This window comes from Cariama cristata, unplaced genomic scaffold, assembly GCF_000690535.1.
Source record: "Cariama cristata isolate BGI_N322 unplaced genomic scaffold, ASM69053v1 scaffold7912, whole genome shotgun sequence".
In the NCBI taxonomy this organism is placed as follows: Eukaryota; Metazoa; Chordata; class Aves; order Cariamiformes; family Cariamidae; genus Cariama; species Cariama cristata.
This window is the reverse complement of record NW_009602072.1, coordinates 60,203-72,985: the sequence shown is the minus strand read 5'-3', so window position 1 is coordinate 72,985 and position 12,783 is coordinate 60,203. Positions and strand designations below refer to the sequence as shown.

General features: G+C 47.6%; 1 protein-coding gene across 1 annotated transcript in view; it reads right to left on the bottom strand.

Annotated features, from left to right (window-relative positions):
* Nucleotides 1-9,931, bottom strand: part of KRT80 (keratin 80) — a 14,957-nt gene extending 5,026 nt beyond the window's left edge. Inside the window, exons 1-3 of the mRNA XM_009694576.1 lie at nt 9,605-9,931; nt 5,834-6,048; nt 547-607 (exon numbers count right to left, since the gene is read on the bottom strand). Coding sequence (XP_009692878.1) covers nt 547-607; nt 5,834-6,048; nt 9,605-9,931 — 603 coding nt within the window. The remainder of the gene's footprint in view (nt 1-546; nt 608-5,833; nt 6,049-9,604) is intronic.
* Nucleotides 9,932-12,783: the final 2,852 nt, after the last annotated feature.

Sequence of the window (12,783 nt, the reverse complement as noted above, 5' to 3'; positions counted from 1 at the left end):
CACCTTGGATTTTTATTTTTTCTTGTAATGTAAAGGCTGTGCACAAAGCCTCCTGTTTCAGCTGATATTCAAATGCAGCTACTTCTGGGGCAGGATGTTTAAACAGGGTGTGGCCATGCGACAGGAAACAAAAGCAAACACATTTATCAATTTCCAGCCTTTTCTGACCTATGATGTTACTCTGAGAGAAAACTTGCCAGGGAGGAGAGGTGTTGCCTCGAAGGATCCTGGGGTGCAGACCCCTCCGGACCAAATCAACTGCAATATGGTTGGATGCAGGCATGGTCTGAGCCCCAGGTGCTTTCACCAAGAGCCATGGGGCTTTTCTGTAACCACAGGTGGCCCAGGCTCACTTGTACTTTTCCTATTGAAATGGTGACTGTGTTTATCACTTTGCTGTCCTCCTGGAGACCTTGTTACCCCACAAAACATGTGTGGTACAAGTCTTAGCTGAGCCTGGACCATCTTTGCCTCTCCAGGCTCTTCTGTGACTACGCAGAGCTGGTGTAGAGCACGTCCAGATGGAAAGCTTCTCTTACCACTGACCTTTTTGAGCTCCATGAAGGTGTATTCCATGCCACTACAGAGGCGAATTTCATCCTCGTATCTAAGGAGAGTGAAAAAAGCAGTAAGAAATTGCACATGGTGAAAGCTTCTGGGATACTTAAGGTTGTTTTACTGGCCCCAAAAAAGCGTTGGTAGCAAAGCTTTCCACTTTTACTATGATGTCCCACCTCCTTGACATACGCTAGGCAGCAAGGAGAGATATCTCTTCGATGTGGGCGTCTTGGACAAGAGAGAGGATAACAAGCTGCCACATGCCAGCTGCTCTGTAGTAACACTGTGAGTACTTTAAGTCTGAAGAGCCCCAGAGTAGAGAGGAGGCAGCTTTAATTCTAATTTAGTTTGAGGGCTAAGCAACCTCAGGTTACCTCACGTTTGCCACAGAAAGAGAGAGTAGGCATGGAGAAGTGGGGCGTGGTGAGTTATTCTCTGTAAAACCCAGTTGCATGCCCAGAGACTCCTGAATTTTCACCCTAAACCTTCCTCTTCTGTTTCTTTCAGGTATCCTCAGCATTTAGTTTCCGGAGTCTGAGAATATTTTCAAGGGAGAAAACTAGCTTGTGAAAATTCTGAGAATACTGGACTGGTGTCATAACTTATCCTAAGCGTAGTGCAATTTGTGAAGTAGCACAGGACCTGGCGATGCAATCCATGGAAAACGGTGCCCACAGAGCAGAAGGTAACAAAACCGGGATGGGATAGGGTGGAGTCCTAATGGCTAAATATCCAACAGAGGAACCAACCCCGCAGGTGTTTAAAAACAGGTTTGATAAGGCAGGACTAGGATAGCAAAGACTTAGTCCAGGGGCAAATGCATTTCTTGATGGCCAGCAGCAGACACGAGAGGGTAGCTTAGGGAATACACCAACCCTTGTTGGCTCTTGAGATGAGTATGTGGCTAGCCCTGATGTTACTAAAAGCAGGTATCTGACCGGGAAGCTGCAGGGTCTCTTTTGGGCCTGGTGTGTGACTAGCAGCGGTTGGTTCATTTGCCATGCAGGAGCATTAGGTGATGGGTGTTTGGTATCTCCCACTGTGCTGCCGGACACACTTTGGGAATGTTGGCTCTCCTGCATTTCCATGATACCTCAGGCTCCTCTTAGCCTAATGTACACATAACACTCCCAGGCCGTGATTAAACCTTTCAGTTCTACTTATAGGTGTCACCAAATTGATATGGGGAAGGCTGAGACCTTTGGGAATGAGGTAAAATGGCATCTCCTAACGGAGCGATGATGATAAAATCGGGAATGACAGCGATATTCTGTTGTTTGGTGGTCTGGTGTGTCGTCACTCCAGTTACTCGAGAGCCTTCCCTGCTGTTGTACAAACCTTCAGGAGAAAGAGGAGCTGTGCCTAGGAGCAGAAAGAGGACAAGGTATTGGGAACGTCGCACAGGGGATCGCATTGCAGGGCAAGGTGATAAGTCACGCTGAGGAGATGACTTGAAATATCAAAACCATCTCCCTGGAGCTGTTGCTTCCTCAACAGAGGGGATAGTGAGGGCAGGGAGGGGATCTGACAGTCATAACCTCTACAGTTAGGCACTTCTAAGGTTCCTCTTGAGTACCCCCATGGTGTTAAAGTCACCCTCTCATTGCCTGCTGTTGTAAGGCCAGGTAGTGTGGCTAACAAGATTTACCTGTCTGGTTTCTCTGCTCTTTAGCTGGAATGTTAACCATGCTGCCAGCAACTATGTACTGAGCTTAATTACAGCCTGCCACTCTTCCTTCATCCTCATTGCATCTCAGCCCAATCCCAGTCTGTCCCAGCCTGCCGAAGCAGCTTCACACATTGCCGGGCACTGACATAATCTTGCATATTGAACAAACAACGCTCCTGACTGAAAGAGAGCAGGCCCAGCCAGCCAAACATGCTCACCGCACGGCTCCGGAAGGACCTGGCAGTCGGGAGATGACTCACATGGGGATGGAGCATTCCACAAACACATTACAGCATTTATCTCCTTAGAGATAATCCTCAAGCAGTCATGCATTAAGGCATAAGTCCATCCCACCTCAATTCAGGCACTTAAGACACACTTGAGACAGGCGTCTGGTTGCCTTGGGCTCCTTCCATAGGCAGTGAAGCAAAATCAGAGGTGAACCAAATCTCAGACAGGCTATGTTCCTCTCTGGATGTGCCTTCAAGACTACTTTAGGGTGAAGGTATAGTGGCGGGATGGATCTGAGCCTGGTAGCCTGAAATTAAGTCAGTCTTCCTCTTGCGGAGCAAGGAAATGGGGGCAGGAAGTAGCTGAAAACCAAAACCAACTGCAGAGGTTGAAGGTAGAGGGGTGTTGACTGTCTAGTCTTCAGGTGGCAAGATTTGACTAACACAATCCCTGGATCTCAGAAATGGATCCTTTAAGGGCTGTATGCCCCATATTTTCCTGCAATATCTTTCTAGTGCCATACCAGAGTAGGTCAGCACAGGCAAAAATTCCCTGCCTTCTCGTTTAAATGGGTCTTTGCATGTGCAAATCACACGTGTGGGGAGCTGGAGCAAACACTTGTGCAGCTGTGCACCTCTGGGCAGTCATCCCTATTCAGGTATGTTTTGGTATTTGATTTTTTTAGCTTAACTTCCTAAAGAAACAGGGTTTGAGTTCCTGTACCAGCCTCCAACCTGCTTCTCTGTCCCCTCTCACTTCTCTGCATTTGGAATTGCTGATCAATGGCGATCTAATTTGAAAAGAAGGTGTAAGTGTCCCAGCTAGTTAAATCTCCTGAATGTTTTTTGGAAAGCAGTCCCCGGATAGAGAAGACAGGTGAATTAGGGCCTTACAGAGGGGCACTGACAAGCTGATTTCACATCTTAAGTGATCTGTTGGGCAGCAGCCTGCTTCGCCCCTTTCATCTGGAGAACCGCAGCTTGAATGAGAGCATAACCAGTTAAATTTGCCAGTGAAGTTACTAGCTTTTCCTCCCCTAAAAAATTTCCCTTGGGAAAAGAAACCTCCAGAGGAGTTGGAAGCCTCCAAAATTTGCATGGTTTAGGCAGACCATTTGCTGCAGGAAAACAGCTGTGCTGAGGCAGCCTTCTTGAAGGCGGCGTGCAGGACTCAACAGAGCCAGTGTGGGTAAGGACAGGGTTGGATAGCTGCCTGGAGAAGGCTCAGCAGAACCAACAGTTCTCTCCCTCTGAATCACTGACCACTGAGAGCCACACGGTGGGTTGTCACTGTCACAGAAATCCACCTGCACTGGCTTTGGGTGTTCACAGCACCCAATGACAGGGTGGGTTTTGTCTATTTGCTGCTTAGGTCACCCCTGGCAAGGCTTGTGCCTTGCAGCTCACAAATGGAAGAAAGCGGAAGGCTCTGCAAATGAAGGGAAAGTGCTTTGAGGAGCAGTGTAATTTCTGAACACTGTTTTCCCATGACTGTGTCGTCCCACAAAGCGGGAACTCCTCTCCAGACCGACAGTTGGGCTAGTCCTAAGCGGGTGCCCATTGTGGATTCTCTGCTGTCTAATGTGGCGCATGTGCACATGCTGCATCCTTATTTTCTGTGTGTGTTGGGTGCGGGGTGGGTCCTGTTCCTCTAGCCAGCCTCCTTTTTTTAATTTTGAAAGATGTAGCATCCCTATCACATCTTACCCTGTTGTCAAACTAGGCAGGTAACTGTCCAAGAAAATCAAAAAGTAGGGGGAAACGCACAGCCAGCCTGTTTGCGTTAAGCACCTTTATCCTTAAGAAATCAGGCTGAAAAACAAATGAAGTGCCAGGCATAGGCAATTACTGAGTACAAATATGAGTACAAATGTGAGAGCAGATACAGGTGACTGATCTGACATTTCCTTACCAACCCAACCATTTTCCTATCTGGGTTTTCTTGACTGTCAGGGAATAAACCAAGAAGTATCTTTTATAACCACACGGCCACAGAGCAGATGCTTCTTCAGGGAAGTGCAAGGAAGAACGCTCCAGAGAAGGATTAACCTTCTTGGGGCAGGGAGTAAATGGCACAATCCATATTGTGGCTTTGATCCAAGCTCAGGGTTGCTACCTGTCAGCAGAGCAAGCACCAGTGAGCCCAACTCTTGCAGTGAAACCAACATCCAAATAAAGAGCAGACAGACACCCACCACGAGGAATTTGGGTATTTCTAGGCACGTGGGTATCAGTGCGTCACTTCTTGAACGATGCTAAGCATAATAATTTCAGCATAAGGTCAAGAACCAGACTCCTAGTTCCTATTCCTGCTCCGCCACCAGCTTGCTCCGTGAACTTGGGTAGGACATTTAACTGCTGTGTTTCCGCTAACATGTCTGTAAAGTGGAGGTATCGGTCCTTCCCCTAATTTGCAGACACATTGAGTAGCTGGTTTAATCAAAGTCTGCAAAGAGCTTTGAGATCCTTAGGCTAAACTCTCCGAAGAGGGCACTGTTATTATTTATGCATCACTTTGTACATCAGGAACAGGTTTGGGCTATTACTACGGTGATGTCTGTCAGTGCTAGTGGAGGGGTACTCTCTTAGCATCACTGTTCTTTTTTGACAGTGCCCATACATGGCTCTTTGCTCAAATCAGCATGGAAAACTCCAGAGGTCTTGTGTAGGCAGATGGGTGTAGCTGTAAGGGAAAGTATCTAATTGTAGATTCATCTGTGGTATGCAAATGACACCAATAATAAGAAAAGCGTTGTCTTCTTGAATGAGCCGTGGCACATCTCAAACGCTCTTATCTGAAGATCTCAAAGCTCTTGGTAAAAGCAGTGATAAGCACGTGGCAGCTGATCCTCCCTTAAACTTTCAGCTGCCGCAGTATTTTCTGTCAAGAGGTTTTCCGGGTAAAAGTCTGACTTTTTGGTCACAGCAGAATTTTCCATTAAATGTTGTGGGGTGAAGGGGGAAAGGAAGGGATATTTGTTAATACTAAGCAGCCTAGATCTTTAAAATGGTTTGGGGAGAAAGTGCTGGTTTGTGATAATAGTATGGAGAATAAATATTTCTGTTTTAGTGGCTCTCATTCCTGATAATACTGTTCCCCAGAGCTATTCTCTGCCCTGAGGCATTTCTCAGATGCCCTGCACTCTTTGGTATTTTGCTCTTTATGGGTTTCCTTTCATCCTCAGTTAATCAGGAAGAGGCTAGGATGCTAACTTCTCAAATACAGAGTTCTGTGCACACCAAACTAGGAATTTGTTCCTGGGAATAACAGGCTGGCCGTGTTAAATCGATCCCAGGTACTCTTTGTGCACACGGCTGAACCGATACCTTTGAAACACATTCCCCCTTGTAATATCCAACTAGGCTAGACACTTACTTGCTTCGAAAGTTATCCATGGTGCTCAGGACCTTTGTCAGCTCCGACTCGAGATTTTCCTGCTCATAGTTGAGCGCCTTCATCTCTTGATTCATTTTGCTCATATACTGATCGTAGATGTCCTTGATGTCCGACTCAGAGTGGGAATTGTCTTGATCCTTCAGGAAGTTCCACCTTGTCGTCAGGATCTTGTTCTGTTGCTCCAAGCACTGGACCTATGGAAGTGGTTTCAGAGGTATTGGTAATGCCAACGGCCAAAATCAAAGCTGACAGCTTCTGGCAGGGCAGGAGACATAGACCTGGAGACCTTCAGAGTAGTGAGAAGCTACTGGAATCAGCGGAGATTTCCAGGTAAGAAAGAGAAATCCCCTGAAAATTAGGCCTGAGGATGGAGGGCTATAGGGACTTTTAGAGGTTTTACACATTACCTACCCAGTAATTTCTTGGTAGATGTTCACATCAAAATGAATGAGCATCTTGTATTAAGTCACTGAAAAATAAGAACTATTCAATGCTAGTTCTCTTTGCGTGTGAACGTATGGAAGCAAAAGGCTGAAAGTCTGCCACAGGTCATGCAGAGGTATCCTGGGTGAATGAAAATCAGATTTGCTACCTGGAAGTGGCACAAAGAAAGCTAACCCCTCTCAAATCTGTAGGATTACACCATGGTGAAGTTTGAGTAATGTATCAGAGTCCTGGTTTGTATTGCAGAGCAACAGAGACGAGGCCTATGGGAACTCTAGAGAATAAGCAAAATAATTACAGGCTCCACATGAGGTCTATGTGTGAGTGTGCCTGTCTGCTTGAGAGAGGATACACTGGATTTTCATCCACCCACCATTTGAGGAATCTGGCACCCTTCTTTCCTAATATTCACAATCTTAACGGTAATGCTCACTGTTTAACAATTTTCATCTTCAAAGCCCTTGGCTAACTTCAGTCACTTATCTAATTCCTACCTCTCTCTCCTATTGCTCTGTGAACAAAACCAAACTCCTTCAGTCACGTTTTGGCTGGTGATTTGTGAGTTGCCTCCAACAGTGTCCTCCACTCTGTCGTGACGATGATTCAGTGCTGATACTATGCCCTGTGTGGTTTGAGCAGTGGGGTGCAGATGCTATCAGGCTTTGACCTTCTGCTTGGCCTTTGGCTTTGACTTTAACTTTCTGTGGCTCAAAGCGGCATCAGTGCATTGAAGAGACAGAGTTCCCAGCTGCTGAACAAGGCATGGATGCACGTGGTGAAAGGCAGCATCTTTCCCAAAATGCTTCTTGTCTGAACAGAGAGAGAGAAGCAGGAGCAGAGAGCAGCCAAGCAAAGCAAAACCACTCCAATGCTCAGTCAGTTTTCAGCAGAAGGGATGCAAGTGTTGGGATCTTCCAGGTCTCACTGTTAGAGGCCTAATCCTTTCTTCCTGATATCTTAACACATGGCTGTAGACATCCCATCAGTAGTCCAGTCTTCTGACTGCCTGCTTTGTCCTGGCACAAAACCAGAACGGCACACTCTGTGTGTGCGTGAGCCTGAGAAATAGGCAGCGGAGCCAAAAATGGGCATTACAAGTGGCATAAGTAAGTGGCCACCGGGGCTACCAGGAGCCAATTGGGCCATTGATCTTTCCATCTGAGGCATCTCAGGGATTGTGACAGAGCATCCCTCCACAGGGCTGGGGTCAACCTGTGGGATTGGCTGTAGGGAACAGCCTCGCATTTTAAGGCAGCGTCCCTGTTTGCTGCTGGGACGGTAGATGATTGAATGTGTTGGCTGTTTTTCTAAGTCCATCTTTGACCCTCAAATCAAGTCTCAGTTCCTCACTTTGCTCCTAATCCTTAGCTGCTCTTTTTCTCCCTCCCCCAAACTCTTCAGTTTCTTTCCTATTCCCAAACCATACCCACCCACTGGGCTGAACTGCCTCCACGGTGGCTTCTTATACAGCATCCCCCCTAGCAGAAATTCTTCCTTGCAAAATCTTTTTGCTTAACATGAGCTTTGCAGCAGAAGAATCACCCAGATCTGGCCTCATTTCCTGGAAAATCATGCCTGAACGCAGCAGAGTTGACCAAAGCTTGGTCCTGGGAGGTCTCTACCTCTGTGCTGCTTAGGCTAAAGGTAGGGTTTCAAACAGGGGCTCCATGGCTTGGCTTTTCTCTATCTTCCACCTGGACATACTGGGATGGAAAATAAATCCTAGCAGATCTGGAACAGACTGCTGAAAAACCATCAGCAGCAAACTCCTGAAGTTAATGTGGTCAATTATCTGAGGAATTAGCTGCTCAGGCTTGAGACCATCTGAATTCTTGATTAAAAAGACAGGTTCTCTTTGACAGGGAAGTGTCATTACTTTCCTCTGGAATGAGCGCCTGAGGCAGATGGCTGAAGTTGGCCACTTGATGTACCACCTGAAGCTACAGCCTTCAAAGCTAAACGCAGAAGCTGCTAACACTGAAGTCAAAGCCACCCGACTAAGGTGAGCTGTTGGTATCTTCTGTCCATCAGTCCCTGTAGTGCACACTTATCAGCAGGCCACCAGATTGGGTTTATCAGGAAACCTGGAGGCTCTCTCACTTCTTCCATCCCTGTTTGCACGGAATAGGCTAGTGCATATGATCTGGCTCACGTACATATTGTCACCGAGTGGTCTTGTCCCATCTCCCCTGCCCCCATCCTTTCTGCTGAGGTCTGGTTTCTGAGCAGGGCTAACACAAACCCCGACCTCTCGATCTGGACAGTCAAAGGACCAGTCCTGCAGCACATCCAACACAATCCACCTGGGTGATTTCCAAACTAGGGATTCTCCAAATTCCCATTGCCAGGATCAGGGCTTGGAAGAGCACAGATGTGGAGGCTGCCATTCCCCTCCAGCCAGGGTCAGGCCCCTGGTACCACTGCATGCCTGTTTGCACACGTAGGTGTGGTTGGTTCAGAACTATTCACTTTGGATAGATGCTATGGGAGATGGTTTCCCCACCCTTCTCCTTCCCAGTGTGAATTCAGGTCCTCTTAGAGGTAGAGTTTGAAAAAAAAAAAAAAAAAAAAAAAAAACCCAAAGCCATAGTAGCTTGGCATTGAGTGCCTGTATTGTAGACTGCAGTGAAGCAATCCTCCTAGGAGATTACCATCTGTTTACAGAGCACCAGGGCTTTGCAGAAACCTGCCTCAGCTAGATGAGTTGTTTTCCTTTGAGAAAACTTTCTGCCTTCTCATGGATCTTAAAAGATGAAAGCGACACTTTCTTGACTAAGCACGCAACCCCTCGCAATAAAAACCACAGAGGAGAGAGGTGGGTGGGAGGTCTCCCTTGCCCACCACACTGCTGTGGAGGTGAATTTCCAGCTCTTTTGAGCAGTTGGAGAAGAATTTGAGCCGCTGCCTTAAGCAGCGTCACTGCCTATGGCTGTTTGTCCACGATGGGAGCCAAGGCCTGCTCCGTCCGGCACTGTGCCTCCATGGCCCTGCCGAGGGCAGAGCTGGCTGTCCTCCCCAGGGACCCATGGAGTGACAGGCGTGACAAAGAAGATGCACAAACTGCCTGATGTCACTGACCAGAGATGCAGCCCATCTTCATCTAGAGATGATGCTAGCCCTTGTTAAAGCAGATAGCACTGAAGGAATAACTAATTGGGTAATTAGCCTAATATCCAGAGCCTGGCAATGGTTAGCTGAAGGCCTTGATAAATCTCCTGAGAGACTGGTTAGTGTCTGCTTCCCCACCACCATCCTTGTCTCCATGCTGTGCTGTGGTGCACAGTACCTCACCTCACCTCACCTTACCTTCTCAATAAGGGTCACGAACTGGTTGTTGAGCAGCTTGATGTCCTCTTTCTCCTGCTGCCGCATGGCTTGGAAGTCTGAGTCGATATCAAGGTGCACAGGGGCCAGGAGTCTCCCGTCGATGGGGAAGGAGGGATAAGAGGAGCATCGGTATCCACCATCTCCATGGAAGCTGAGAGAGCTGTAGCCATTGCTGGCCAACCCATTGGGACTGCAGCGGCCCAGGCGATCCGGGGATGTGCTGGCTGCTTTTCCTCTGCTCATCTTCCCTGACACCTCCCAAGAGGAGAAGGAGCCACTGGTGAAGGCTTTGCAAGGGTTAGTCATGCTCAGCTTGTGGCTCTGCAGCTCAAGGGGAGGGGAAGGAAAAAAAATAGAGATGAAGTTTTCTTGCTGCTGCTGCCTCAAAGGGAAGGAGAGTAGTGGCACACTGAGGAGTTTGGTCGGCTTAATTCCTGTCTCCTCAGCTCGTGGGTTGGCTAATGAATTACAAGCACCTGTTCTCCTATGTTCATTAAACGGAGGAGGGTGTAACCGTTGATGTAATCCAGATCAACCTGTTGGCTTTTTTTTTTTCCCTCCTCTGTCTGTACCCTCCTTTCTTCAGGAGCTTGTTTGTGTGGTGAGGGCATAGGCACTCACAGCAAAAACAAATCACTCCCAGGTAATTCGCTGGGCCCCAAGCAGCTGCTTTCCTCATCCTTAAATGGTGAAGAAAGCAAAGGTGCTGAGCTGCAGCAGGCTTTGGGAGGATGGCTCTGAGCTCGGCTGCTGCACTAATACTTGGTGCATGGAGCTGGGGATTCAGCCCCTGACTGGTTTCCTGCCAAAATCTGCAGGAAGGAATTGTGATTTATTTTTTTTTTTCCTTTTTTTGTAGGGGAGTGTTTAAAATCGTAAAGAAAGTATCTGAATTGGCTACGGGTAGGAGTTTGGAAACGCATCTCAAGCTCATTGTGATCAGAGGTGCTCATGGTCTTCCTTTGACCACACGGACATGTCACAGAAGCTTCTGGTGCTCTGAGTGTTTTAGGGATGATAGGTCTGGTTTTGAGACCCCTGGGTGTGGGGACCAAGAGTCCTGAGGTTTTTCAGTCATCTGGTCTGGCAACAACACAGACCTTCAAAACCCCTAGAGACGGAGTTGGATCTCAAAAGTGCCCAAGTCCATCTTTGACTGCTGCACTCCCACTCCTTGAAAGCTCTTTAAAAGCTGGCGCTGGAGACACCAAAAACCACTGTCTTTTAATGAATTCTAGGCTGCTAAGGTGGCACGCCCTTAAATACCTGTTTGGACCTAGGTATAAATCAATCTTGGACATGGCTCTCTTGAAAGCATTTTCCTGCTTTAACTCAGTTTCCTATGTGAAAACTCAGGACAGAAGAATACCCATTTCTGCCTCTCTGTGTCTATTGGCATCGTGATGTTCTCAGGGAAGCAGGTGGTCTTCTCTGGCCAAAATTTGGAATTTCCATTTTGTGGGAAAGCTGCAGTTTTATGGTCTGATTCTGCCCCATGTTGGAAGACGAGCTGGGAATTTCCCTGCCAAGTGAAGTGAAAGAAAGCTTGCATCTGGCACAGACCTGCTTCAACAAGAAACATGTCTGATGATACAGTAGTTCTTGTTTTAAGAAGGACTTCAGAAGGATGATGACCCATTCCAGTAGGGTTAACCTTTTCTTCAAGCATAGTTTTGATATTTTGCCAAGATCAAGGTGCCTTCACATGGCATGGCCATCTCACCGAAACATCCTTTCCAGGCAAAATGTTTCCCCTGGTGAATACTAAGTCCCTCACTCAAAGGATCCTTGTCAGAACTTTTCAGTTTAATCCTGATGGTTTATTTTAGGGATGAAAACAAAATGTATGGCTGGGAGATGACAAAGCTCATGGCTCTTGCAAGGTGAGATGAGATTATCTGTCTTATTGTGGGCTGCTCATCTGTGGCTTTGCGGTTGCAGGCACATCAGTGTTCCTGATTAACATCAGGTCATGGGGTCACCGGGCAGGTTTTTTGCTTCATCTGGTACTGAGGGCAGTTGTGATGGCTCCCATAGGAATGATCCCTCTGAGGGAAGGAGACAGAGGGGAAATTAGGCTAGTTCCATTTAATAGCGGCTGGGAGCAGTGTTCTGCACTGAGCTAGGCGGGATATCGCATGATTATGTTTTGCAAGATCCCAGGAAGCCCTGCTGCAGAGAAAGCACTGCTGGTCATTGCGTGGGCAACCACATCTGCCTGAGCATCAATCTCTGCTTCTCTCTTCTCCAAGTATCAATTCTTTCTCTTCCATTCCCTCCCCCTTGAAATGAAATTTCTAACGCTGGATCCAGCCTATGAGGACGTCCAGTTTGGCTGAAATAGCATCTCCCAGTGCAGAATGGCACAAAACACTCTCTACATGATCAGATCTAATTCTAACACGTTGCTTGATGCCTTTTGAGTCCCAGTTCCTGCACAGCATCACATACTATATCCCACATCCTCTCTGCTGAGTGCTGGAGATGGGGGCCAAATCGTTCTGCCACAGAAGGATGCAGAAGGGTGATGGCTTAGGATTAAACCTGCCTTTAATGATTGGGAAAGGCAGGGTGGAAAGCCTTTTTTCAGTGGGAGCATTGGGGCTGCTCTACTCTGAGATGAGTGAGGTTTTTCAAAGTCCTGCCTCCTTCCAGAAGGATGAGTATAATTTGCAATAACCCTCTAAGGAAAGTGTTTGTAAGTGGTCATCTCTGCTGGCAGGTGATGTGGGGATGTGTGGGAAGAGCCTGCAGAGAGAGGGTTAACCTGCTTTATAGCCTCTCCTTTTTAGGTCCCACTTAAGCTCCTGTTGTTCCACCTGCTAGGCAGAGGGACGAGGTGGGGATCCAAGCTTGCTCTGTTAAGGGGGGACGCTGCTGCTCATGGTGCTGGGTCCTAGGAGGACCCTAATTTCAGTCTAGCCCAGGGCATTGCTCCATGGCAATGCCCAACAGCCTGATGCTGAGATGATACTGCTCTTTGGTATTGTAGGTGCACTTAGCAGTGCAGAAACCTGTCACCCCATGCTGTCTTTTCAAGGATGGAGAAGGAAGGAGGGCTGCTTTACACAGTAGCAACTAAAGCCTTCCTACATGTTTCTCTCCCTTGCTGTCTTCCCTGCCCTATGGGAGAGGCAGTGTTGAGTCAGGGTGTTTCT